The 24237-nt window shown below is 41.7% G+C and overlaps 1 protein-coding gene across 1 annotated transcript in view; it reads right to left on the bottom strand.

Annotated features, from left to right (window-relative positions):
- Window positions 1–9275: 9275 nt before the first annotated feature.
- The window catches only part of kif5aa (kinesin family member 5A, a), a 28804-nt gene continuing 13842 nt past the window's right edge, over window positions 9276–24237 (bottom strand). The window contains exons 12-29 of the mRNA XM_047373014.1: window positions 23995–24173; window positions 23729–23797; window positions 23408–23614; window positions 22681–22827; window positions 20547–20735; window positions 20204–20321; window positions 20052–20113; window positions 19651–19760; window positions 19380–19481; window positions 19226–19286; window positions 18692–18763; window positions 17501–17605; window positions 16935–17151; window positions 16664–16838; window positions 14769–14848; window positions 14637–14676; window positions 14338–14414; window positions 9276–11629 (exon numbers count right to left, since the gene is read on the bottom strand). Of these exons, the coding sequence (XP_047228970.1) occupies window positions 11628–11629; window positions 14338–14414; window positions 14637–14676; window positions 14769–14848; window positions 16664–16838; window positions 16935–17151; window positions 17501–17605; window positions 18692–18763; window positions 19226–19286; window positions 19380–19481; window positions 19651–19760; window positions 20052–20113; window positions 20204–20321; window positions 20547–20735; window positions 22681–22827; window positions 23408–23614; window positions 23729–23797; window positions 23995–24173 (2012 nt within the window). The 3' untranslated portion in view covers window positions 9276–11627. The remainder of the gene's footprint in view (window positions 11630–14337; window positions 14415–14636; window positions 14677–14768; window positions 14849–16663; window positions 16839–16934; window positions 17152–17500; window positions 17606–18691; window positions 18764–19225; window positions 19287–19379; window positions 19482–19650; window positions 19761–20051; window positions 20114–20203; window positions 20322–20546; window positions 20736–22680; window positions 22828–23407; window positions 23615–23728; window positions 23798–23994; window positions 24174–24237) is intronic.

Here is a 24237-nt window from a genome sequence, read left to right as displayed (position 1 = left end):
CTTCCAGGATTCCCCTGTATTTAGCTACATCCATGTTCCAAACAACTTGACCAGCTTCTCTATCCCTACTAGGGTGGGTGATGCTGTCACCAACCTGTTTCTTATTGGGGATGGTGTCTCCAATAAGCCTTCTTGAAGCCTATTCACAGCTCTCTTCCTGGCCTGCCTGTTGTGTTCCTTGGTCTTCATGATGTGGTTTGTTCACCATTGTTCTTCAACAAACCTCTGAAGCCAACATGGAACAGCTTGATTTATACTGACATTAAATTCCACAATGGTGGACCCTATTGGCTAAATTGGTAATTTATCAATGCAACTGAATGCACTAGATTGTATTTAGGAGTATTAAAACAAAGGGGCAAAATACAAATGCATGCCACATTCTGTTGTATATTTTTGAAAACAATGTATCAATTTCTTATGAAAAGTTGGTGGTGTGAAAATGTTAAAACCTTTAATGACTATGAATACATCTTGAAGGCACTGCATATAGACACTCAGTGAAAAAATACAGGAAACAGGAGACACTGATCCAAAGCAAACAGACCAAAACACTTGTGAGGTAAAAGCCAGGTGGTGAGTGCCAGCTCCGGCTGAACAGGCTCGAGAACATCATCTAGAGGCCACAGAGTACACCTGCACTCAGAGAAGGCAAACAAACCTCACCGGCAGCTGGTTAAACAAAACACACACACAAAAATCCTCCAGCTTCTTATTTATAACCTCGTCCACACAGCAGTGGAGGAGACCTGAAGCAGAGGAGACGCTGCCACACAGACAGACAGTAACAGCTGGCTGCAGGAATGAAGCCACAGCGCTCAGGTCACACAGATGGTTCCTCAGAAATCAGTCTTCAAATACCACTGTCAGACTGACTTAGAACACGTTTTTGAATTATTTTAGTTTCTTATCAGACTCAACATTTAACCCCTACAAAGATCTGATTTCAATTCTTAAAACTGTCTGCCAACGCAAAATGTCAATTTTCACAAAAATCAGTTCTGTAACGAGTTTGGTTGAGTAACGTTGCAAAATACAATATTAAAAACTTTTTTCAATTTTTAAAACGTTCTCTTGTTTTATTATGTTATTCCCAACATATAGTTCTGTCTCAGCCTAAGAAAGACTTAAATAAGTATTCAAGAAGTTCATGCTTGCACAACATGTAGCGCTGTTAAAGCTCTCCGACATGATAAATCATACAGTCATATCCAAAATAAATAGAAGTCTGCAGACGCTTGGATATAACAGAGGTCAGTGCCCGTTTCTCAAGTCACATTTCCACTCAAAAATATCTCCTCGAAGACCTGAGCAGCAGTGATAATTAGCCAGTATCAAATCTTCAGTCATGTTAATTTGGACCCACCATTGACACAGAACCACAGTGTCCTGTATGTGTGAGGGTGTCCGTGTGTCATCAGTCTTAGGTTTATGTAACTGACCGGACTGACCAGAGGGAAAAAAACAGTGGGGATTATCCCCCCCCCCCCCCCATGGTTTCTGATGAAAAAGATCAGCCTCATTGCTCAGTCAACCCTTTCCATATTGATTTTGTAGAAGTGAAATCTAATCCTCGGAGTGCTCTAGTGGGTCTGGCAACGTGACAATGACTTGGTATTAACACGGCAGTGCTGGGTGATATAAATTCACTGGATGTGTGAAGCAGCTTTTAATCAACTGTAATTATTGATTACATAGAAGAAAAAAAATGCCAAGGAAACTTTCTTTATATACAATTAAATAATCCTGCAACAGCCTAAATATGCAGACTTTAAGATCTTCGTATCTATAAGTAACTACTTACATGTAGCCACTGTCTGTAGGCTACAAATGAACTCAGCAACACTTTTCTCTTTCACTTTTCTGTGGCTAAAACATAAGGCTCCATATAAGTTACAGACATTTTGAAACAAACCAAAATGAAAATTTCAAGATTACCCAGTGAAATAATGGATATTTGTGGCTGTCCAAAGGATCCTAAATAACATGGGCTGAGCCTGGCACCATCATGTGACCATTTTATTACTAGCTAAGCAACTGAGTGCAGCAGCTTTCATTTTAGCAACTCTGTGTCTACAAAACACACATTATTCAGATAATTAACCATCAGCTCATTCAGTGATGCATTTACTCTCTACCTTGTGCGTGGCTGCTCTGCTTCCTCTGCGGTGCTGCAGTTCACACCGCAGGCGGCTGACACTGCTGCTGGCCGAGTCCGTGTGGATCCACCGGGATGAGAGACACGGGGGTCTGTCTGCCGTGGACAGTGGAAGTCCGTTCACTCCTGCTGCTGTCTGATCGATCCCACGGCGGTGCTGGAGCGCGCAGCGGGGATGCGCATGCACCACAGAATCAATTAGTCTTGACAGCGGGCCAAAACAAAATAATGTTCTGTTTATTCCCAGCCCAATCCGAGTCAGTTTTACATCTCATTTGCAATATGCAAAGGGACCAAATTAGGTGATTAAAAATGTTTTTATTTGTTAAAAAAAATAAAATAAATTGGTATAAAATGTTTAGAATATTGATCAGATGAAATCAGTTTCGCGTTTCCTCTTCTTGTATTTTGTATGACTTTGTTACACAGTTCTTGTCAGAGGTTTACATACATTAATGATGGGCATGAATTTTATATCAGTATTTATAGATTCGTGACTAACGATTTTATGGTGAGATGAAAATACGATACACGACTATTTTTTTTATTACATGCACAAGTTTGAATCTATTGGGAATTGTTTGTGATCCACATAGCCCAAAATTATTCAAACCCCTGGCATATTTACACTTAGAATTATTTTCATTGAGATTTTTGTGAATGATAGGAAATTAGATAATCAAAATTTAATAAGAAAAAAACAAAAAAATTATATTTTAAGAAGAAATGGCAAGCCAAAAACTTTTTTAATAATAAAAAACTTTTTGACTATTTCTCTCTTTTTGTGGAAGTCTTATTTGCCATCACCCAATCTTTAGCTGCCTCCACAGATTTTCTGATTCATGTCTGACTGGGTCACTCAGAAATGTTAACATTTCTTTCAGTGAGAAGAAACATGTTGGTTATATAAAAGGATTATTTTAACCCTATATCAGACAGTTGTATGAATATTTCTGGGTTTAACTGTATACAGACACACTTAATATTTGGATAAATGTTCCTTAGCAAGTTGTACTTAGCAACCACAATCTTCTGAGCCATCCTCCAGATCCAGTTCTGGCCGAATATCTGACCACTGCTCATCAAGGTTTATTTAAATTGATTGGTTTTCACACGTCCCCTCCTTCAACCGCCACCTTAACACGGTGGAGGGGTTTGAGTGCTTGAATGATCGTAGAGGCTATGTTGTCTGGGGCTTAAATGCCCCTGGTTGGGTCTCCCATGGCAAACAGGCTCTAGGTGACGGGTCAGACAAAGAACGGTTCAAGACACCCTCATGAGGACTAAACAATCGAGGCACGTCACGTTGCCCGGTACAGCGGAGCCGGGGTCCCACCCTGGAGACAGGCCTGGGGTCAGGACCCGTCAGAGAGCGCCTGGTGGCTGGGTTGCTCCTTGCAGGACCCGTCCGGGCCAAGCCCATAGGAGAGACGTGAGGCCATCCCCCAGTGGGCCCACCACCTGCAGGGGGAACCGTGAGGGACCGGTGCAAAGAGGATTAGGCGGCAGACGAAGGTAGAGACCTCGGCGGCACGATCCCCGGATGCTTAGGCTGGCACTAAGGACGTGGAATGTAACCTCTCTGGGGGGGAAGAAGCCTGAGCTTGTGCGAGAGGTCGAGAGATATCGACTAGAAATAGTCGGGCTCACCTTCACGCACAGCGTGGGCTCTGGAACCCATCTCCTCAAGAGGGGCTGGACTCTCTTCTACTCTGGAGTGGCCCACGGGGAGTGGCGGCGGGCTGGGGTGGGTTAACTTGTTGCCCCCCAGCTCAGCCGTCTCTTGTTGGGGTTGTGTGGATGAGAGGGTCGCATCCCTGCGCCTTCGGGTTGGGGACAGGTCTCTGTCGTTTCGGCCTACAGGCCGGGCAGTAGTGCGGAGTGCCTGGCCTTCTTGGCTTCCCTGTCGGGGGTGCTGGATAGTGCCCCTCCCGGGGACTCCATTATTCTGCTGGGGGACTTCAACGCCCACGTGGGAAACGACAGTGACACTTGGAGAGGCGTGATCGGGAGGAAAGGCCTCCCCGATCTGAATCCGAGTGGTGTTTTGTTATTGGACTTCTGTGCTAGTCACGGATTGTCCATAATGAACACCATGTTCAAGCATAAGGGTGTTCATCAGTGCAATTGGCACCAGGACACCCTAGGCAGGAGGCCGATGATCGACTCTGTTGTCGTATCGTCAGACCTTCAGCCGCATGTTTTGGACACTCGGGTGAAGAGAGCGGCTGAGCTGTCCACTGATCACCACCTGGTGGTGAGTTGGATCCGCTGGTGGAGGAGAAAGCCGGACAAACTTGGCAGGCCCAAGCGCATAGTGAGGGTCTGCTGGGAACGTCTGGCAGGGCCCTCGGCCAGGGAAGTATTCAACTCCCACCTCCGGGAGAGCTTTGACCAGATTCTGGGGGATCTGGAGACATAGAGTCCGAGTGGACCATGTTCTCCGCATCTATTGCGGCTGTAAGGTCTGCGGTGCCTGTCGTGGCGGCAATCCCCGAACCTGGTGGTGGACGCTGTCAAGCTGAAGAAAGAGTTCTATCGGCTGTGGTTGGCTTGTGGGACTCCTGAGGCAGCTGACGGGTACCGTGAGGCCAAGCGTGCTGTGGCCGAGCTGTGGCAGAGGCAAAAACCCGGGCCTGGGAGGAGTTCGGTGAGGCCACGGAGAAGGACTACCGGTTGGCCTCGAAGCGATTCTGGTAAACCGTCCGGCGCCTCAGGAGGGGGAAGCAGTGCTTCGCCAACACTGTTTACAGTTGGGGTGGGAGGCTGCTGACATCGACTGGGGAAATTATCAGGCGGTGGAAGGAGTACTTTGAGGATCTCCTCAGTCCTGCCATCATGCATTCCCTGGTGGAAATAGAGGCTGGGGACTCGGGGTTAGATTCTTTCATCCACTCGGGCTGAAGTCACTGAGGTGGTTAAAAAGCTCTGTGGTGGCAAGGCTTCGGGGGTGGATGAGATCTACCCTGAGTACCTCAAGTCGCTGGATGTTGTGGGGCTGTCATGGTTGACACGCCTCTTCAACATTGTGTGGCGGTCGGGGACAGTACCTCTGGACGGGCAGACCGGGGTGGTGGTCCGGAGGGTGTGTTCCAACTACAGGGGGATCACACTCCTCAGCCTCCCTGGTAAGGCCTACGCCAGAGTATTGGAGAGGAGAGTCCGGTTGATAGTCAAACCTCGGCTTCAGGAGGAGCAGTGTGGTTTTCGTCCCGGCCGTGGAACACTGGACCAGCTCTATACCCTCTACAGGGTACTCGAAGGTTCATGGGAGTTTGCCCAACCGGTCCACATGTGTTTTGTGGACCTGGAGAAGGCATTCAACTGTGTCCATCGTGGTGCCCTGTGGGGGTTGCACCAGGAGTATGGAATCAAGGGCCCTTTACTAGGGGCCATCCGGTCTCTGTACAAGCGGAGCAGGAGTTTGGTCCGCATTGCCGGCACTAAGTCGGATCTGTTCCCGGTGCATGTTGGATTCCGACAGGGCTGCCCTTTGTCACCGGTCCTGTTCATAACTTTTATGGACAGGATTTCTAGACGCAGCCAAGGGCCGGAGGGGGTCGGGTTTGGGGACCAGTGGAGTTCCTCTCTTCTTTCTGTGGATGACGTGGTCCTGCTGGCCCCTTCTAGCCAAGACCTACAGCATGCACTGGTGCGGTTCGCAGCCGAGTGTGAAGCGGCTGGGATGAAGATCAGCTCCTCCAAGTCCGAGGCCATGGTTCTCAACTGGAAAAGGGTGGCTTGTCCTCTTCAGGTTGGAGGGGAGTTCCTGCCTCAAGTGGAGGAGTTTAAGTATCTCGAGGTCTTGTTTACGAGTGAGGGAAGAATGGAGCGGGAAATCGACAGACGGATCGGTGCGGCTGCCGCAGTAATGGAGGCACTGTGCCGGTCCGTTGTGGTGAAGAGAGAGCTGAGCCAAAAAGCGAAACTCGATTTATCGGTTGATCTATGTTCCTACCCTCACCTATGGCCATGAACTTTGGGTCATGATGGAAAGAACGAGATCCTGGATACAAGCGGCTGAAATGAGCTAAATGAGCTTCCTCCGTAGGGTGGCCCTTAGAGATAGGGTGAGGAGCTCGGCCATCCGGGAAGGGCTCGGAGTAGAGCCACTGCTCCTCCACATCGAGAGGAGCCAGTTGAGGTGGCTCGGGCATCTATATTGGATGCCTTACTCAGGAGGTGTTCCAGGCACACCCCACCGGGAGGAGGCCCAGGGGACGGCCCAGGACACGAAGGAGGGACTATGTCCGGCTGGCCTGGGAACACCTTGGCCCCCCTGCCGGAGGAGCTGGAGGAGGTGTCTGGGGAGAGGGACGTCTGGGCGTCTCTGTTGAGTCTGCTGTCCCCGCGACTGGTCCCGTATAAAGCGGAAGACGACGACAACAGTTTTCACACACAATTGTGCAAACTTCAGCACAATGACCAAAAACAAGCAAAACAAACAAAAGCAACAACAAAACAAAACCAAAAACTAACATTAAGCTTATCCCTGTTGAAATATGGACTTGGGCTGAAAGGCCAGTTTTGTGTCGGGACGGCACCAAATTAAACAACCTGCACCATTTTTGAGATGAAATGAGGTTACATGTCCCCCCGTTATCCATCTTAATGGCTACAAAATCTTTTGGTCGAGGGGCAACTTGCTACGGGACATTTGACCAAATATTGATGGGGCTTTGTGTTGTTGATGAAGTTGGTATATAATTTTGACCCCATGTAGGTTAAAGAAAATCCACAAGAACTTTTGTATCCAATTCTTGCTTTAAATATTTGTTGTGGTAGATTGCTGTAGAAGTATTGTTCCATGCAGTGTGCTATAAACTTAGAATAATATTAGAATAAAAAAGATTTTGTAAGATTAGTATATTTTGTATGATTTCTAAAATCCTCTTCTTTAACTTACCGATAGAATAGTTTAAAGTCTTTTGTTTTCCTTTTAGAAAATAAAGACTCTTTTTGAGGTAACTGTCTGAAACCTTGGAAACATTTTTGATCCTTTCAAAAATGCATAATTTTCAACTCCAGTCTGCTCCTCTCATATGAACTGAAGGCTTGCAGTGCCCAACAACCAATCTGCATCCTTGATATTTACTTAAACTCCGCAGTGACCTGAAGATGCTTCACATGCCACTGTTGTTTACATCACTGCTTCCTTTCTCACGGGAATGATGAGAACGTTTTATTATAAAAAAACACCAAAGAAGGTTCTTTGGAGGCAAAGCTTTTCTTCATCTCAGCAATATTTGGGGGAGGTTCATATAACTAGATATTCAATGCTTGCGGTATAATTTGTTAATTTCTGTACTGCTAACATTGCTTTGATATCATCTTTTTTTTTGGCAAATCCCCATTTTCAGAACATTTCCTGTTTAGGTCAGAGGTTAGGATAGCAATAAAGAGCAGGAACCATACTGAAGTCACTGAAAGAAGTAAAAAATGTCAGTTTATACAGGTAAAGAAATACAGTATGAACTGGGAAATATTTCATTATTGCATTTCCCAGATGACCAGGTGTCCCTCCTGTTGTGGGACAGCTTTTTAACTATTGGCCCTCCTCCCACAAACTTAAAAAATTGTCTTATTGAACTCAATCTGTTTTCAAAAGTCAGTTCAGCAGAACAAATATTTGCCTAGACCTGATGTCAATCCAAAGATGGTAAAAAACAGAGAAAATTATTCATTAAAAGGGATGTTATTAGAGCAAAACGTGTCACGGTCCACACATCAACATGGATGGATGGATGGATGGATGGATGGAAATTGGAAAGAAATCTGCAACAAACACATTCCTGTAAAACAAATGTTAAAATAAATGCCATACAGCAGGCAAAGTTACCTGTGTTTTAGAAGATATGCTGCTTCCCACAGTTCATATAAAATATGTTTTATGTCTTCCATTGAAATTATTGGGACAATGTCATTTATTCCTTACTGATAACCAGGTTATTTTCTTAAAATGGTCTTCGTAACAAATCAAAATAAAAAATGAAAACACAATAAAAACAGAAATTTGTCTAAAAGCTGAATTATTCATATCTCTTCAATTTTTGGTCACTTTACAACCACAAACCTTATATAGTTATTGTGACATAATTGTGAAGTAGAAGGTAAATGATCAGTGATTTTAAAAATGTTTGGTAAATAAACGTCTGACGTTTATTTGCATTTAGCTTCCTTTCCTGTGCTACTCCTAATTCAACTCCAACGCAATCAGTTGCTTTCAGAAATAATTATAACGTAATTAGTTTATAGAGTCCACCTGTGCATGGCACAACAAGACATGGCCATCCACCTTAACTGACTTGAAAAGTCTGGGAAAAGAGAGCATTAATCAAAGAAGCACTCAAGAGGCCATCTGTAATTCTAGAGGAGCTGCAGAGATCTACGGCTCAAGTCGGAGAATCTGTCGACAGCTATTCATTGTGCAATCCAGCCTTTAAGAAACAGTGGAAAGAAAATAATTGCTGTTGACAGAAAGTCATGAAAAGCCAGAGTTGATAGGAAAATGGATGGAGCTATATACAACTAAATACTGGAGAAAAATATGTTGGAGGCAGCAAAAGACTGGAGACTGGGACAGAGGTTCATCTTCCAGTAGAACTATGACACTAAACATGCAACCAGAGCTACAATGTAAGAGCTTAGATCAAAGCATGATTATTCAGATGATAATCTAGATCATCAGCCCACACCTAAAAACCTATCAACAATTTGCAACTAGACCAAAATAAAATGATGATCACAAATCCCATTCAACCTCACTGAGCTTGAGCTATTTTGCAAAGACAAATGGGAGGAAAAAAATCGCTTTCTTACTGTGCAAAGCAGGACAAAGTACTGACTCAAACGGGATGAACACAAATGCATGTCACACTTTTTAAAAACCATGTATGATTTTCCTTCCACTACATGTTAATGCTCTACCCAGTATTGGTAGATTACATAAAATCCCAATAAAAATGTGATAACATATTCTGATATGGTGGCAGGAGGGATGATAATCATCCAATGAGATGAACCACTAGATGGAGCCATTTTGCTCTATTCGAACATGGCTCCTCTGTGCCCAACATCCACACAACTCCCTCAACAAGAACGAGCTCAGACAGCAAAACACCTTTTTACAGTTTTATTGAACTTTTTTACTACAACGCACAGGTTTACATACAGCCTAGTGATGAATCTATATTTACAGATATTCTGCAAGGTGACTCTTCACATAATCATGTTGACACTACATTTATAGGCATACAGAAACAAATAAAAGAAGCATTTCACTGAGCAAGGTCAGCGTGCATCCTACTATGTCATGATGCGCCTTTTTACTTACAAGTTTACTAACATATAGCGGGTTTCTAAGATATGCTGATTTCAGACAGTTTAATAGCAGATGACGACATATTACACACTCCTTGTAATTGAGATCTATAAAAAAAATTTAAATATGATATAAGATTGCAGGTTTGTAGGGTTGCTTGATTTGAAAGGCTATGAGTTAGAATGTAGGTATATTTATGTACGTATATTCTCTAATGTGAGTTAATTCACTTTCTTGCTTAGATTTAAAGAGGACACACTGATCGGATTGATTGTTCATCAGCAATCACATAGCTCAGGAGGAAGACAATGGCGGTGATGTATGCCTGCTTTGATTATGTATGTTATAAGCCCTGAGATGTTATTAATGCCAGCAAGAGCATCAGGCCGAGCGGCATCGTAACGAAAAAGGACGCAAGATGCCATGTTGGACGGAAGGAGCAATACAGGATAAATGCTGGGGTGCCAGGGTATTTTTAAAAAGTAGTAAAAGTGTTTGAACATTTTTAAATCTGTCAATTAGGATGTTTTTGGCTAATTAAACTGTAAAGTCTTGGGTCAGATCTACTTAAATTATGAGCACAAACTTAATAAAATAAATAAAATTCAAAATTAGCTCATACCTGTCTTAAAGTGTGCAGACAGAAGTAGGTTGGGTGTTAAGCAGCCCGTCTTTCCTTTTCACTCTTTCCTTTCCGTTTTGATTCAGTGATTCTTTGCAAGCACATATTTATCTCCAGCCTATGAAGAGCTGCTTTCCTCTATCCTGATTGGCTGGTCAGGATTTGTTTGCAGAATAACAGCAAAATGGCACAAAATGTCCCCGACTGGTGGCTGCTCAGCCGGGGAAACACCTGAATCATGAAAAACTCCGATCCTCTAAACCAGCTTCCATACTGTCTTAAAAGGATCCTTCACTTCCTTCTTCTGCATGAATGGCACCTTGGGCAAGCTCCTCCTTCTGCCGTCTCCCCCCACCCTTCCACAACCACTAATAAAAGTTAAAAAAGGCAATTTTTGAAAATGCCTTGCATTGGCCAAACTCTGAGGAAATATAAATGCTGCTTTTGGTTAAATTACATGAGAGGAAAACTACAGCTATAGTTAATGCTTTTAAGTCTACTTACATCTAGTGTTATTCTAGGATCAGCTCTTTTTCTTCAGCATTTTAAAAGAATGGTATTCATAAACAACAAGCTGCTCTAGCGGTAGCAATTACAAATGTACTTTATGCAAATGACGGCGAGTTAAATTGATTGTGAGATATCAGTTCATGTTAAGGCTCGGTAATTGGTAAAGGGGATACTGAGGTGTGTGAGCAATACAGGGAATTACAGAGGCCATCATACAGCAGCAGCATTATCAAAGCAGTTTGTAGAGGTTTACCCAATAAAACTGTATGTCTGAGCTGGGATTCCCTCTCTAATTTATTGCGTTTTGCTTTTTTTTTTTTTTTTTTAACAATCCAAATCGGCACTGACATTTACTTTGAGATAGAAAGCATACAACACTGACACCGAGATCTAATTTTAGGGAAACCATCTCTCTCTTGTTTCTTGCATCTGTCACCAGCTCCAAACAGGACACATACAGAGATCTAAAAGCTTAGCCTGCAAATTAAGCGACATGCACAAAGAGACTGAGGAGTCTCTGACTATCTGGTACACGCTCTTATTCACGACAGAGTAAAAGGTTCATGGTCGTTTTAAATGTTTTATGGACGGAGGAACTGGGATATTTGGACAAACACTTGTTGGTCAAAAACAAACAAAAAAGAACTACTGGAGTATACAGCACTGCTATTTACAAAGTAAGTACCGAGCAGTCTGGGTTCATTCCTGTTTCAGTTCAATCACCTCAGGGAGTGATGTCTGCTGGTCAGCTGATTAAATGATTTAAATGATTAAATTCAGTTGAGATTTGGTCATCTAAATAAAGCCAAGACTGAGACTATATTAGCACTGACTGAACTGAAAGGGACTGAAGCCTAAAACTGGGAGCAAGACCGAAGAAACAGGTGGGGCTTCATCTACTACAGGGCTACAGATCTTCATCCTCATCTTCATTGGTGATGCAGTGGTCAGAGGTTACAGAGGGTGCATGCAAACGGAACGGGAGGGTCCTTGAAGGGGTACAGTGTTTGGTCGAGCTCTGCAAAGACCAGCAAATCAAAGATCAATAACAAAAATTCAACAATCGTCTGATTGTGGTTTATTTTGGTTTGTAAACATTGTTGGTTTTATGTTGGACCGTTTTGTTTTGCAACTCATAATTATAGACAGTATTTCCAGTTTTTTTCTGTAAGTGTCAGTGAAACACAGTTAACTGTGTCTCCTGGTTTACTTGAAGACCAGTGTGAACAAGTCTCATTAGGTTGTATATTTCAGATCCAATTAGACACAATCACTATTGGAAATTTCCTTTTGTGTTAGCCATCTCAAAATGGTACACAGAAGATATGAATTCCCAAACTATTTCTGTGCATATATGACACATGTAATAATATTATATATACAATATTCAATAAATTAGAATATGGGTTCAAATGAGGCTCGTTTGTCAAATTAAAGACACCCTTTGAAAATAACCATTAGCAGGTATTAAAAATATTCTTCATTAAGCCCATGTTTCTGTATTAAAAATGTATTTTTTCATTGGTCTGATGTAATATTTTTATCTTGAATGTTGTGAAAAACACACTTTTCTTTCACTCAGTGTCTGATATTAAATCAGTCTAGACTTTTCCAGTTTGAGGTAATTTAGGATTACCAAAATGATTTGTAATTGCCAAATGCCACAACCATAAGAACGTTTATTTTTAGAGAATGTTTCAACGTGTAAAAACTTATTTTAGTGTACACAGATTTCCCCTGTGTGACATTGGTCCAAGGTTTGGGATGTCCTTCCACAAGATTCTTACAATAGTTTGCTGGAATTGTGGCCCATTTTCTTCTGATAGAACTGGTCTTACTGAGTCGGGTTTGTAGGCCATCTTCCTACTGACACACATTTTCTCTGGGGGTGGAGTCAGGACTTGGTGATGGACACTCTATCTAAAATATTGACTTTGTCCTTAAGCCACTTTGTAACTAGTTTGGTGGTATGCTTTGGGTCACTGTCCATTAGGAAGACCCATTTGTGTCCTAGCTATTACTTCCAGGCTGACGTCTTGAGTTACTGCTTAAATGTTTTCACATAATGTTTATATCTCATCTGTTTTGTGAAGCGCACCAATCCCTCCTGCAGTAAAACACTCCTACAACATGATGCCGCCCTTATACCAGTTGGGATGGTGTTCTTAGGCTTGCAATTCTTCCCCCTTTTTCCTCCAGATCTAATCCAAATAGTTATCAAACTGTAATCTGACTTTTTATAATGTTCTTAGAGTGATGCCTTCTGCCTCACTGAGTGGACCTTCAGCCCATGTTGGAACCAGACTCGTTTTACTGTGGATAATGACACTATTACCAGCTCTTTTGCTTTCGTTCTAGGGTTGATGCACACAGTTCACACCATAACAGGTCCATCTTGACACAGAACCCGTCTGCTTCCTGGACAGTATGATGGCTGAACCTTGCCATGTGTTCATACTTGTGTATAAATGTTTGGACTTCAGGCACCTTAGAAATTATGCCGAGGGATGAACCAGATTTGCGGAGGTCCACAATTCTGTTCCTGATATCTTAGCTGATTGCTTCTGATTTTCTGATTAACGATCAGAAACTTACAAAGCCATGACATCTTCATCAGGGATTTTCCAAAGGCATAGTAATCTGAGTGTATGTAAACTTCTGAATTTCAAGAGTGTGATAAAAGTAATCCTAACGGACCTAAAATTGGAAAAGTTTAGTTTGATCTAAAATCAGACACTGAGACAAAAAATAGGTTAAGAATTTTTTCGTGCAGTGTATGTAAATATGTGGCTTCAGCTGTATAAGAGTTGGATCAAAACTATAGAGATGGATTCTTTACAGTCATTGATCCTCAATTTATTTAGGTTTGTTCAACCTACTCTAGATTAATTATATCACGCGGATCCGTTTTCACTCATGAAACAAAACTGACCTAAATAACACAAAGTACTTCTTCATGCTCACTTATAAAACAGGCTTTCAAACAAATGCGACACTTAGGAAAAGCAAAACATGTAATAGTTTAGAAACTGCTTTGGACAACTTAGTTAAACAAACCAGACTAACCCCAAGTTCACACTGACTATGTTCCATGTCTGCTCTGTCATCCGTCGCAAATTGTGCCGCTCAGCAATTCACACCAAATGGGTTTCGGATCTGTTCATGCATCTGACAACAGCTCCGTCATCTGTGAATTTTACCCCCATTGAAAGTCTCGAGTTTATGCTCCGCCATCCGTCAAAAATAGACTCGATCCGTATCACAGATGAATAACGGAGGAGGGCTTTTCGTCATGCTGCCGCACCAGGGAACCAGTGTGAATTTCCGCAGTGACTAGCGTGGCTTTTATTTGCAACGCAGAGCAAAACGCATGGATGACAGAGTCAGTGTGAAAGAGGGGTGAGCCCTTGTAACATTTTGAATCACAATATAATTGTTCCACCATGAAACAGAAGTAGAGTAACTGTGGCGGAAAAAACCCTTTTCCGCCACGGAATTTTGCCCTTTGACATCCATGCAAGTGGAAAGAGAAAGTTAGGTAAGGTGTGCGCATGTTCCTGTATGCCTGTTCCTTTGAGGACCAACTTTAAAGAAATAAATTATCCATCTTTGATACCTTTGGAAGGAGTTTTCAGATTTGTTAGCATTTACTTAACTAAATATATTAATTATAAATGAATATGGGATCAGATATTTAGTTGTTAGGTTGCTATCAAATAAACTTACAACTTGAAGCGGTCTGCTGCTGCATGCTGTTGTGCCTGTTTGAATCATCCACCTCACTGCCACAGTGAACGTCACTCCTGTTAATGCAGACATGAAAACCTAACAGTCAATGATGGTTTAATCTGATTAACACTAACTAAAGGTCAGCTGTCGAACTCCCAATAAAGCAGTCAACAACATAGTTAAGTTGATTTTCCTTCTATCACAAACAAAATGTTAAACCCTTTTTTCTTTTTCATTTTACAGGAATAAAATTGTGAATGCTGAATGTTTTCTTTGTACTGTACGTGAGACCTCACCTGTTGTCATTTATGTCTCTGGTTTCATTGATGCTGTTACCTGTTGGAGACAAATCAGGAGTTTGGAAAGAGGCTCACATGTTGAAACACGATTATTGCGAACAGTTGCGGTGTTTGTGGTGTTTTATTTACCGTTGTCAATGTTGAGCGGGTAGGACTCCAGCACGTCGCCATTATATCTTTCTGCTCTGTAGCCCAGAGCCGTGGAAACTCTGTCAAAGAGGAAAACGTTGTAAAAATATGGGGTGACCTGTACAATCTCTTCATTTCAAAGCATGAAACAGCTTGTTTTTGATCAAAATATATAATCAGCAGCTCTCCATATAGTGTTTTTCAAAGGTAGTTATATCCCTTACACCTTTTCACACGTTGCCACATTACAACCACAATTTCTGTGTGCTTTGTTGAGACTTTGTGTGACAGATCAACACAAACTACTGAACTCTTCTCAAGGGAATAGAACGTTTCTGTTTGTTTTTTTTGTCTTTTTTTTACAAATAACAATCTGAAAATGGTGGCGAGTCAAAAAATCTTGACTCCATGGAGAGCTGATTGGAGAGCATCTATGAATGGAGAGCATCTATGAATAAATATGTTCAAGTCTTGTTATATTTCCAAGTGGATTTATGGTTGGACTTTGACTGGGCCACTCTATAACATGAATTTTCTTTGATCTAAACCATTCCAATGTAGCTCTTGCTGTATGTTTACAGTTGTTCTCTTGCTGGAACCTCTGCAGCATCTAACGGGGTTTCTTCCAGTATTGCTCTCTGTATTTAACTCTATCCATCTTTCCATCAACTTTTACCATGTTGTCTCTCAATGCTAAAGAAAAACATTCCCATAAACTCTGACCATCTTAGCTGCGCTCTCTGAGATTTTTAACGGTTATCACCCAACCCTGCGTTAACGGTTCAGATCTTTATCCCTGACCTGTCTGGTGTGTCGTCCTGATGCTGTTTGTTCAGTAATGTTCTCTAACAAACCTCTGGGGCCTTCACAGAACAGCTGGTTTTGTATGGAGATTAAATCACACACAGGTGAACTAGATGACCTCTGAAGGTAACTGGGTGCTCTGGTTTTCATTCAAGAGGTCCTTCAGGTCATCTTTGATACATGTCCCTTCTGGTATTTGTTAGTTTCACATCGTTTACACAACTTATTAATGCACAGGACATCTTAATTTAAATGTGCTTACATGAATTGGATTTGTACATGGACCTTCAGGCTATTGGTTGCACTGGATTGCTTTTAGGGGTCTCAGGGTGAAGAAGGGCAAAAAGTATATGCAAGCCACACTTTTGAGATTTTTATTTTTATACAATTTTGAAAACCATTTATCTTTTATCATGCATTCTACTTCTTCTACTTCACAATAACGAACTACCTTTTGTTGGTCTGTCACATTAAAATGCCTTGAACTCTGTTGTTTCAACATGACAAACTGTGTGCTACTATAAAACATGGTGCAAACACAAACTGGAAGTGGAATACATTACCAACTGAGATTATAACATGTACAAGTTTCTCAATGCTTGCACATTTGACAAAGAAATGGCTTTTATCAAAGCAGGTTTGCACTCATTAGTGATGAATGTGTGTAAATGAAAGTATAGTTGGTTCATTTGAAAGTATGTGAGAATGCGAAAGTGTATGTGTGTATGAACAAATAGGTGTGTTTATTGTATAGGTGCAAGCATGTGATAGAGAAATGATAAATCCCTGGAAGTCTTTAATAACTGGTGTAGCTGAGGGGCGAGGTCTGTTACGATTGTATTGTATTAGTTTATGTTCACCGGTTCTCTTCTCTTATACATTTCCATAAAAATAAAACCCAGTTAGTTTTGATTAATATCAACCTGTCAAGGGACTACAGGTGGAAATTAGCATCTTTTGCTATAACCTGGCACCATGCATATTTCCTGTTTTTAGGTCAATGTATTGCTGTGCACTGTCCCTGTACAAAAAAAGGAAATCATCATCATCATCAACTAGAAAATCTAAGCTGAGGAAGGATTTGAACCTACGTGTTACTCTGCACAGAGTTCAGGTTGCAGTTGATGCTGGAGGAGCTCTTCGGTGTCATGCTGCTCTGGAAGAGGGCATTGCTGTAAGCGTTGGCGTGTTCGGTAGCCCGGATGTAGGCATAGAACGGGTTTGTAGGAGAGCAAACAGGAAGCTGCTTTGGTCTCACTGGTTTTGCTGTTGGAATAAAAAGTTCAATAAGTCTTCATGCTAGTAGTTACATTGCCATGGCAGATTATTGTAAAGGATAAGTGAAAGAACCGAGTGCTGTACCGATCTGTGCAGCATGGGAGCGTCTTAAAGCGATCTTAGCCTTCATGGCCTCTTTGATGCGATCGACCTCCTGCTGATAGCGGCGTCGGTCCATCATGGCGCCCTCTTTGGCATCCCTCAGTGCAGTCTCCAGGGCCTTAACTCTCTCAGCAGTAGACCGAAGACGTTTCTCCAGCTTTGGAAGCTCACAACGCAGATCTGCATTGTCACGTACCAGCTGGAGGGAAGATAGACACAGAAAACACAATAAAACATGTGGCAGCATTTAGAGTTTTGATCGACTGTTTTAAATGCATACAATATAATGAAATCCCTTTATATTTTTTCTAGCAAACAAATAAAGATATTGTTTCCCACAGAAGTTCACAGAAATCTCAGCAGCAAATTGTGTTTTTGTAACAAATTACCCAAAACTAACTGTTACAGAAAGTGTGTAAAAAATGGCAAATGTGTATTATGATAATTCTTATGTACTAATATTGTATGTCTTCTACTACTTATAATTCCAAACTGATGGCTCACATTACTCATACAGTTATTTTGTCTCTGTTCTGTGGACTTCTCACCTGTTTGTGAACCTTTGTAAGTTGGTCCAGGTTATTCTCAAGAAAGGAAATCTTCTGCTTCTGGGTGCTAGACCCCCCGCTATCATCAGGCTCCATTTCGGAACTCTGCAGAGACAGAAACACAGTAAAAAAGATCAGAAAATCAAAGAGGAAAGAGTTGCATTTTAAGGGAGGAGGTGGTGGTTTATGACATTATTCTATTGAATGCTTGAGTTAAAAAGCACAAATTTGTTGTTCCTTGCAAAATAATATTTCACCTCCTGAACTTTTAGCATTTTTTTTACATTAGTATTATGCATAATTGAAATGTGGAAGATAAATGACTCATAGTTTTCATATTTTTTACAATCCACTGTGGCTCCAGCTCTTTATTTAGTGTTGTCTTGCTGAACCTCCGCCCCAGTCTCAAGTCTTTTCTAGCCTCTAACAGGTTTTCTTCCAGGATAACCCTGTATTTAACTCCACCCATCTTTCCATCAACTCTGACCATGTTGTCTTTCACTGCTGAAGAAAAGTACCCAATGCCCCACCCCCCACAGCATGATGCTGCCACTACCATGTTTCACCGTGAGAATGGTGTGTTCAGTGAGATGTGCAGCTTAGTTTTCAGGGCATTAGTAGAAGTAGACGAAATGGGAATCCTAATGGTTTTCTTTTTACATTGGCTTTCTTTTTTTGCCACTCTTCCATTAATTAAGGAGTAGTTGTTGGTTTTTAATTTTATAATCCAACTTAATTTTATAATCCAACTGTGTTAAATGTTCATCAGGCTCAGTCACAAAACAAAATGTGTTGATGAACTATTAATAATGGTTTCTGCATACTACTCGTGTTGTAATATGCACCTTAGAAATAGGTGAAGGTATATGAGAAACCTCTGGAGTCTTGCATAAAGCCCAGATTTGTGGAGTGCAGGTCTAATAGCTGCCATATCAACAGTCTCATCTCCCACCAGAGCTGCAACTGTTCATTTTTTTGTGTTAAAAAGAAAGTGTAGAAACTTCCTTTCCTTCAACTTCACAATTATTCTCTACTTTGTATTGATCTATCACGGAAAAATCCAACACAAAAACTTGCAGTTTAAAGCTGTACTGTTCCAAAATGTGAAGAATTTCAAAGAGTATGAATATTTTTGCAAGGCGCTAAAAGACACTTGCAGCTTATGGGTTTCTTGAGAGCGGAGTTCCTTACTTTTTTAACCCGCGACGTGAGGTCTTGAACGAACAGCTTGCGCAGGTTGTGGAGGGTCTGGAGTTCGCGGGCCTTGAAGACAGACAGATGGAAAGAAGGTTTACAGCCTGTAGATACTCCGCAAGGGCAAGGAAATTAGTTTTTTTACTCGTGGTGGCAAGAACAAGAACAAAGGTCTTGCTGGCCAGTACATGTCATGCTTCACAGGAACCCAAGTGCAGAGCTCCTGGGAAGTCCTCTTTGGTATCTTCTATTGCAGCAGTTCTCAGTGTAGTAACCAAACCAACACAAATTTCTGACCAATCACACAATAGTTGTCGGAGTCCAAATAACACTAAAGTTCTGCCCAAATGAGGCATCAAGAAGAAGCTATAAAAATTACAAAACCCAAGGCAGCAACAACAAAATTATGTCATTTTGTTGTTGCAGCCTTGGAGAAAGAACAAATTACTCTGTGAAGCAAAGTATGTATAGTCTTAATGGAGAAAGTCTGGATGTTGTAAGTAGATGGACAGTTGTGTGTGTTTTACTCACAACAGTTTCCTCCAGACCCCTCAAGTCCTGTTTGGTCTGCTCATGGCGCTCATGCAGGAATCTAAGAAAAACAGTAAAAGCATCTTTTTGGTTGTTCTCAGGTCTTTGCTGGAATAAAACTTCGATTTTTGTTATTTACAAGAGCTCTACTTACGAGAGCTCCTCCAGGCGCTCACTCTTGCAGCTGTCCTGACTCTTCAGGCGTTCAAAGTCAGCACGCACCTGAGCCAGCTCCAGCTCCAGCTTGGAGTTACGACTGAAGTTTTAGAAAATGAGAAACATTGATGAAAAAAAGCACAGTTGTTCTTTTATGTATGTAAGTATGATCATTTTTAATATTAGTGGTAACATGATAATTATTGAAAATTAAAGGATTGCATGAAGTGATGTTTGTGAGATGGGGAGGGTGGTAAATGATGACAGACTCGGTGAGCTCATCGATGACCCTCTGCTTCTCGTTGATCTCATCCCGCAGGCGGGCGAGCTGCTTGTGATGGAGGCCGCGGTGAGACTCCCCCTGCTGACGAAGGGCTTTCTGGAGGTGGACAAAACCACGTGCATTAAAAGATGCTGACTGATGTTGGAGAACCATTTCTCCTGTCTATGAATTAAACTCTTAAATCCAATCAAATCAACAAGCAGCTTGCTAAATTTTCTACTAGCTGAAGGGGAGGGGTCTTGTTTAAGAACCTATTGTGAGTTTTAAAGGAATTAATAAATTTGTACAGATATTATTACAAAAGCATTCTGCGTATTATGTACACGTTTCCTAAGTTTTATGTTTCCTAATTCAAGGTAAGGGAATTTTACACAAAATCTTTGTTACCTTTGTATTCCCATCCTCGAGCTCACCCTTCTCTCCGTCTTTCTCCTCAAGCAGAGAGTTATCTGGAAAGGGAAATTAAAATCTATGGATCAGTGACAAACAAGCAAAGAAGCACCAGACAGGTTTTCCATGAGTCCTGTGCTGCATGTTACCTTGGTCTTGCAGCTTAGCCAGCTCTTCGGTCAGGGAGTCGTGGCTTTCCTCCAGCTGCCTCTTCTTCTGCTCCACGCTCTGCATGTACTCGGTCAGAGAGCGGATTTTAGCCTCATGCTGTACAAACAGAAAACGTGTAAAACAGCAGAGGCATGAAAGCCACTCAATCACCAACAAGAATGAAAAGATTCCTTTAAATACCATCTGTCAGTGTTTCCTCAGTTTGATTATTGTATTTAATTCTCTACTTTGCCTGCTTCTGTTTTTACTTTTACCCTTTTATATATCAATCAGTGGTTCATTATATATCACAGCCCCCAGCCCTCATCCCCCATCCCTTACCTGAGAGATGAGGAGCTGGCAGGAGGAGAGCTCCCGCCCGGTCTCCTCCATCTTGCGGTGGCACTCCAGCTGCATGTTCTCCAGCTGGCGGCATCGCTTCACCATGCTCTTCACCTCCGACTTGATCTTACTGATGTAGAGGCGGGCCACGGTGAACTCCTCCTCAATGGCTCCGCTGATTTCTACTGGCTGAGAATTAAGGAAAAAAATGTTACATTTTCTCCAGTGTTACCCCACGAGTAATGGGATGGACACCAAGACACAGGACGGTCAAACATAATGAACGCTGAATACAGGGTTTCAGCTGCTAGGTTCAGTTAGTGAGATGTAAGACTTTTTAATGACTCCACTATGATTTCAATTTAGTAACCACATTAATTGTGAAAAATAACTTGCATAACTTGTTAATAAACTGTATTTAATTTAGCTAATAACTAAAGATAAATGTTACTTTTCTCTTGGGAAGGGGGGCTTTATTATGTTACTACATTGTATTAGCAACTAGGTTAGCTACCTTCAACCTCTTTTACACAATATGCTTAATGCTTCATTACAATAATTGCTGAATGGTTTCTGCAAACTATAGCTTGTTGCAGTGGCTCTCAAAATGAACACACCTGTGTTAAAATGCCAGGCTTTTGTGGCGTAAAAAATTATAACAAGATAAATCAAATATAAGCTTTTTTCTGCAATTTGTGTGACAACATAAAAAGCAATGAAATTTGTTAGGGATAGAAAGATGGGAAAAATAATAAACTCTGCAATAACCTAGTTACATAATTTAGCAAATCTTACCTTGAAGTGAATCTGATTAACCTGAAATGAAGCTCAGCTGTCAAGGTAGGATTTTCCCGACATTTGCTCATTTGCATCCTTTAGCTAAGATTGTACTTTGCAGCGAGGTTACAAAGGATCAATAGGATCTCACCGTACAAAGGCATCAGTCAGGAGAATCGTATGAAAACAAATCCACAGCATTATTAGGCACACACCAGAAATGGGAGAAGATATAGGACAGCAGTGACATTACAGAAACTGGATGTTTCTCTGAAACTGATGAGGAGGCTCCCAAGAGGCAGACAGTAATACTAAAAGAGTTGGAGAAGTTTCCAGCATGTAGTGGTGGTGATCCACATATGAACAACAATCTCTAATTTATTTTACGTATGACTGGAGTAAAGATCAGAATTTTTCTTTTCTGACGAAAACATCCAGTTCTGGCTTAATTCTCCCTGAAACCTTCTAGGAGAGTGTGTTGTGGTCTGAGAAAACTAAACTTGAATTTTGTAAGGTGTGTTTGCCAAAAACAGCAACACAAAAAAAGTGAAACATGGTGGTGGCAGGGTAATGCTCTGGGGTTACTTTTCATCAAAAAAAAACTTGAGTTTTTTCATTCTAGAAACCAGCTAGTTCTGGCCCAAACGTTACAGCTGTCTGCTAGAAAACTGAAGATGAAGAGGAATTTAATGTTTCAGCTTCACAGCAAGCCCAAGCATTCATCCAAGCTAGCTAAAGAAATACGTCTTGGAAGAAATATAGTTTTAGAATGGACGAGCTCAGAGGATGAGTTCAGAACTAATATTTCTGGGCTCGCTTAAAGAGAGCTGTGGACAAGAGGTGTCCTGAAACCTGATAGATTTGGAGAATAATCGACACATGTAGATGTGTCGATTATTTCTTACATCAAAATAACCTGTCATTTTAAACGGGGTGTGAACACTTCCGAGAGTCATTGCAACTATACACTCTCCTATTATGAAGGAGCTGATAATGGATATGACAGGAGCAGAACCGTTTCAGATGTGCATGGAGAAAGCTGAATGTCAGCAGACAATAAATTCCTTCCTGTAGTTTCATCACAAAACGACAACCAAAATCCTGAGGCAAAACTACGGCGCACAGAAGAAGTTAATGCCACCAGTACATTTCTCCAAAAAAAAAAAAGGATAAATGCACAAATTTTAAATATATAAATTAACTAAAATCTAAGGCTTGGTATGAAAGATCTAAACCTACATTTAAGGGTCTATAATTGAGATATTTGGATTAAAGACTTGTTAAGATCCCATGGATATGATGTACATGATCTAATATCTAATATATCCACCTCTTCCAGCCCTGTGATTGTGCTCACCAGCTTTATCTCTCCATTCCCCACAATGGTGCTGAACTCGCTGAGGTCTCTCATGAGCCCGTTGAGGACGTCGGCGATGCGCTTTCTCTGCTGACCGCTCACCTCCTGCATACGAGACAGCTCCGCCTCCAGCTCCATCAGACTTGCCTGGGGAAAAGGAGAAGGAGTCAAATTGCTGCACCCGCTGAACTATAATAGACATCTTTTCAGCTAGAAATGTTATAAATTGTTTCTTGCTATGTCTTATAATAGTTACAGTAATAGATGGATCTGCAGATTTGATAAAAAAAAATACCAGAATTTCAAAGGAATGTCTAAACTGAGTTTTGAAGTATGGGAATAAAAATATGGAAATTATGCAACAAATCAGACTCAGGATCTGTGAGTTTTTACCAGTATTACTTAACCTATATTGAAAGCATTATGAAGTGCAGAAGTGGCATAGAAACGTACGTTGAAGTTCAACAATTTTGCATAGTGAAATTGTTTCACGTGTCTTTATAGATAAAAATTCATAAAAATACATATTAAAAATCTAAATTGGTTTTTTTCCAATATTTAAATTTCATACAATTTCTACAATGCTTTCTGAAACACTGAAACGGTGTTACTCTAACAGGTGCTTGTCTCTATGGTGCATCATGGCCTCCTGTTCCCCCTTCTGTCTCCCAGTTTGGTTCTTCTTCTATCTGACCCAGTCCACCAATCACGTCACGTTAAAACGTACCATTTTCTGGGCCAGCTGGTCGGCCAGCAGCTGGTTCTGCAGGCCTTTCTCCTCCACCTCCTGGCTCTTCTGGTCATAGTTGATGGCCAGTTCCTCTAGAGCCTGAAGCACCTCCTTCACCTCGGCCTTGGCGCAGTCGCTCTCCACCTGCAGCCTACCGAGCTCAGCCTGGACCTTGTCCCCATCTCCCCGGGAGGAGGCCAGGACCTGGGTGGGGCGACGAAGGGGGACAAAAATACAGAAGAACATATTCAGAGTGGCAGACACCGACTTGGATAATGTGCTTTGGACTTGGTAAGACATTTGGGAGTGTTTTCCCACCTCGTCTTGGTCCAGCATTTGCTGCTTCAGCTTCTCCACCAGTTGACACTGCAGGTTGATCTCATCATCCTGCAGCAAAACCAACATGATTCATAATAAATGCCGAACCTTAATACATCCACAGCTCATGATGATTTCTATAAATAAATCAGTGTTATGCACCATTAATAAGGACAACAATGCAACTTATATTAAAATATAAAACTAACATAAACACCCAACAGGAAACACTATCGATGCTAAGCAGTGAAGTCAGCGATTTCAACCTTGTCATCCAGCTGCTTGTACAGCTTGCGGATCTCCTCCTCGTACTTCTGCCGCTCCTCTTCGGAGATGCGAACCACGATGGAGGAGGTGTCGTTGTCCAGAATGGGGCGCTCCTCCACGGTCTCGATATGGGTCACCATGTCTGATGTGGTCCTCTCAGTCTCAGGCACGTCTTCTCCTATGGAGCAAAAAACATGAGGCTGCATGTTTGCATCTAATGTCTGATCAGAAGAGCTGCAGTT

The sequence above is a fragment of the Girardinichthys multiradiatus genome, chromosome 1 (genome assembly GCF_021462225.1).
Source record: "Girardinichthys multiradiatus isolate DD_20200921_A chromosome 1, DD_fGirMul_XY1, whole genome shotgun sequence".
NCBI classification, from domain to species: Eukaryota; Metazoa; Chordata; class Actinopteri; order Cyprinodontiformes; family Goodeidae; genus Girardinichthys; species Girardinichthys multiradiatus.
This window is presented reverse-complemented; position numbering and strand designations above follow the sequence as displayed.